General features: G+C 52.8%; 1 protein-coding gene across 1 annotated transcript in view; it reads right to left on the bottom strand.

Moving 5' to 3' along the window:
- Positions 1-1390: 1390 nt before the first annotated feature.
- LOC104540038 (protein kinase C beta type-like) overlaps positions 1391-2850 on the bottom strand; it is a gene marked incomplete at both ends in the record, with an annotated part of 16906 nt that continues 15446 nt past the window's right edge. Inside the window, one exon of the mRNA XM_010183729.1 lies at positions 1391-1600. Within this exon, the coding sequence (XP_010182031.1) occupies positions 1391-1600 (210 nt within the window). The remainder of the gene's footprint in view (positions 1601-2850) is intronic.

Genomic DNA, 2850 nt, shown 5'->3' with positions numbered 1-2850 from the left:
ATTTTTATATATACTATATTGACAATATGATCATTACATTATGCGATCTGACACCCAGGACACCCAGCTCACCCCTTGCCTGGGAGCACAGGATCTTTTTGGGGCCCTGGACCTGCACAGGGCTTCTCATCCTTCAGCCCCAGGCTCATCTCTCTCCATTGCTCACCTTCACTTTTCCTTTAAAACCCCAGCTTTAGGGCTTTTCTCTCCCCCTCCATCACTGCACCAACCGCCCACATTATGCGATCTGACACCCAGGACACCCAGCTCACCCCTTGCCTGGGAGCACAGGATCTTTTTGGGGCCCTGGACCTGCACAGGGCTTCTCATCCTTCAGCCCCAGGCTCATCTCTCTCCATTGCTCACCTTCACTTTTCCTTTAAAACCCCAGCTTTAGGGCTTTTCTCTCCCCCTCCATCACTGCACCAACCGCCCTGGCTGAGCAGCGCGCTCTGGACCGGGCTCCCAGAAATCGTCGTGCTTTGTGCCCGCGTTTGATAACGCACCCTGCTATACATTTTGATTACATTACAAATACGATTACTATTAAGCTACTATAGGTCTGCCAGCAGTAATCCCGCGCTGACTCACTCCAGATGCCGGAGATGCTGTGGGAAATCGCTGCTCCTGCCACATTTTGATTACTGCGCTGCAAAGCCGGTCCGCGGGCTTTAAATACGCTGAATGTGTTCGGTAAATGAAATTTCTGGGATGATATTAAAATGTAATCCTCCTGGCAAGCATTGTCACCGTGCTGACGGACTCTGCTGATTCCCCCCCCCCACTGCTGTGTACCTGGGCATTTCCAGTCACATTTGGTCAGCGGCCGGGCAGAAATTGCTTTAAAGTCCCCTTCCCCACTCCCGATTTGTCCAAACTCAATTGCACGCCTGTTGCAAACCGTATTTGCTGCGGTTTCTATTGGGTTTCACTCCTTACTCAGGCTTTTGACCAAGAAAAATGAATTATGAGGAAAAAGCGCAGCACTTTGTTATTGAATCCTAATGGACATTACGGGTGGGGGGCACGGAGGGGCTGGGAAATCGCATTTAACCCATCGGCAGCTCCCGACGAAAACACCCCAGGATGCAGGCACCGCATATCACCCCCATCACACACAGGTTTGGTTCATGGAGGCACTTTTGAGGCAAACAGGACAAGTTCCCTGCTAAGGCAGGAAATACATGGCTGCTTTTGCACTCGTAGTGATGTGTATTCAGAAAAGAAACACAAACAGAATCTCAGAATGGAAATAAAAGCAAAGCTAAATTATACAACCAGGGCAGCCATCCCTGCAGCAGCATCCACGCAGCACCCGAGTAATTGGTGACGCAGGTTTCCAGTGAAACCCAGCAACCAAAACCTCATTTTCAAAGAACCAGACCCCCACCCTGTGCCCGGGGTCCCGCAGGGTCCCAGCGCTCACCATGGTCTGGAAGCAGGAGTGGAGCTGGGTGAGGAATGGGGGCTTCCCGGACAGGGCCAGGACGCGCTTCTCCACCATGGTGCACTCCACGTCGTCGTCCTGGATCACCACGTCCTTCTTCAGGATCTTCACGGCATACAGCTCGTCCGTGCCCTTCCGCTCTGCCAGCATCACCTGCAGGGAGAGGGGAAAGGGAACGGGGGCTTACCACGAAAATAATGGCTTGGTTGTCATCCTGCGGCTCCCTTTGTAACCTTGAAGAGGGATTGAGGTGCCAAATGATGCGGAAAGCTTCCAGAATTATTTAGGAACCCTAATCCCATCAAGCAGCACAGCCGATTCCTTGCCAACCCATCACCTCGAAGCCAGCCTAAGGGGTTTGCTGATGTCCAAGCCACCAATCGCCTTGCACCGCCTTCGCCCCCAGTTCGGCACCCACGGGGTGCAGGGAGCATCACTGGAGGACATCAGTGGCTACAACAGGGAGATTATTGAAGGATGAAGTGGTAAAAACTTACAGTGGAAAAGACTCAGTATACAGCCAACAGTAAGAAAATATTTCCTTATTATTGCTTTCCTCTGCCTCATACATCCCCTCCAAATCAAAACCCAATTCCATGCTCATCCATCACCCGCCCAAAGCCCCTCTCATCCAGAAGAATCCATCCAAACTCCCATTTTAAACCAGTTTCACCCATCTGTGGGTTTATTTATTACAAGAAATGGGATGCGCTGATGCTGCTGGTGCCAATTTCCCTCATTAATCCCATCAGCCTCGGTGAGGATCCCCACACTGCTCCACCACGCTCCTGCAGCAAGAGCTGCTCCCTGGGCTGTGGGCGAAATGAAAGGACTCTGAAACCCCCCTTTGCTTCCCGTTTTCCTTTCATTTTGTTGGAGCCCAAGGATGGGGACAGGGCAGGGGACAGAGCATGAGGATGGGGACAAGGCAGGGGCTCGCTGTGCCAAGGGCTGGCAGGGGCCGGCTCCGGCATCCCCGGTTCCCATGGTGACGGCAGCGCGGATGCAGCCAAAATCTCAGGAGAAGGACGGGGACAGCCGGGATGTCAGGAGAAGGATGGGCACGGGTGAACGGGCTTCAGCAGTGACACAGCCAGTACAGAAAAAGATTGGGACCCATCACACTGTAAATACACAAAGATTCACGCAAGGAAATGCGGGTTGGTAACGTCCGGAGCAAGACACACATCGGTGCAGGAGGGAGCGTGCACCCCCAAACCTTGTCATGGGCACCCAAACCTTGCCATGTGCCCAGCTCTGCAGATCTGAGACCCCATCTCAGCCCGAGTGCTTCACTCTCACACCAAGAGAGCAGGGAAAGCATTTTACATCTTGCAGGCTATCACAGGACATGAAAACCGTCTCCCACCGCGCTCTGATCCATAACCGCAGAGGCAAAAGAA

This window comes from Mesitornis unicolor, unplaced genomic scaffold (genome assembly GCF_000695765.1).
Source record: "Mesitornis unicolor isolate BGI_N332 unplaced genomic scaffold, ASM69576v1 scaffold21014, whole genome shotgun sequence".
Classification (NCBI taxonomy): domain Eukaryota; kingdom Metazoa; phylum Chordata; class Aves; order Mesitornithiformes; family Mesitornithidae; genus Mesitornis; species Mesitornis unicolor.
This window is presented reverse-complemented; position numbering and strand designations above follow the sequence as displayed.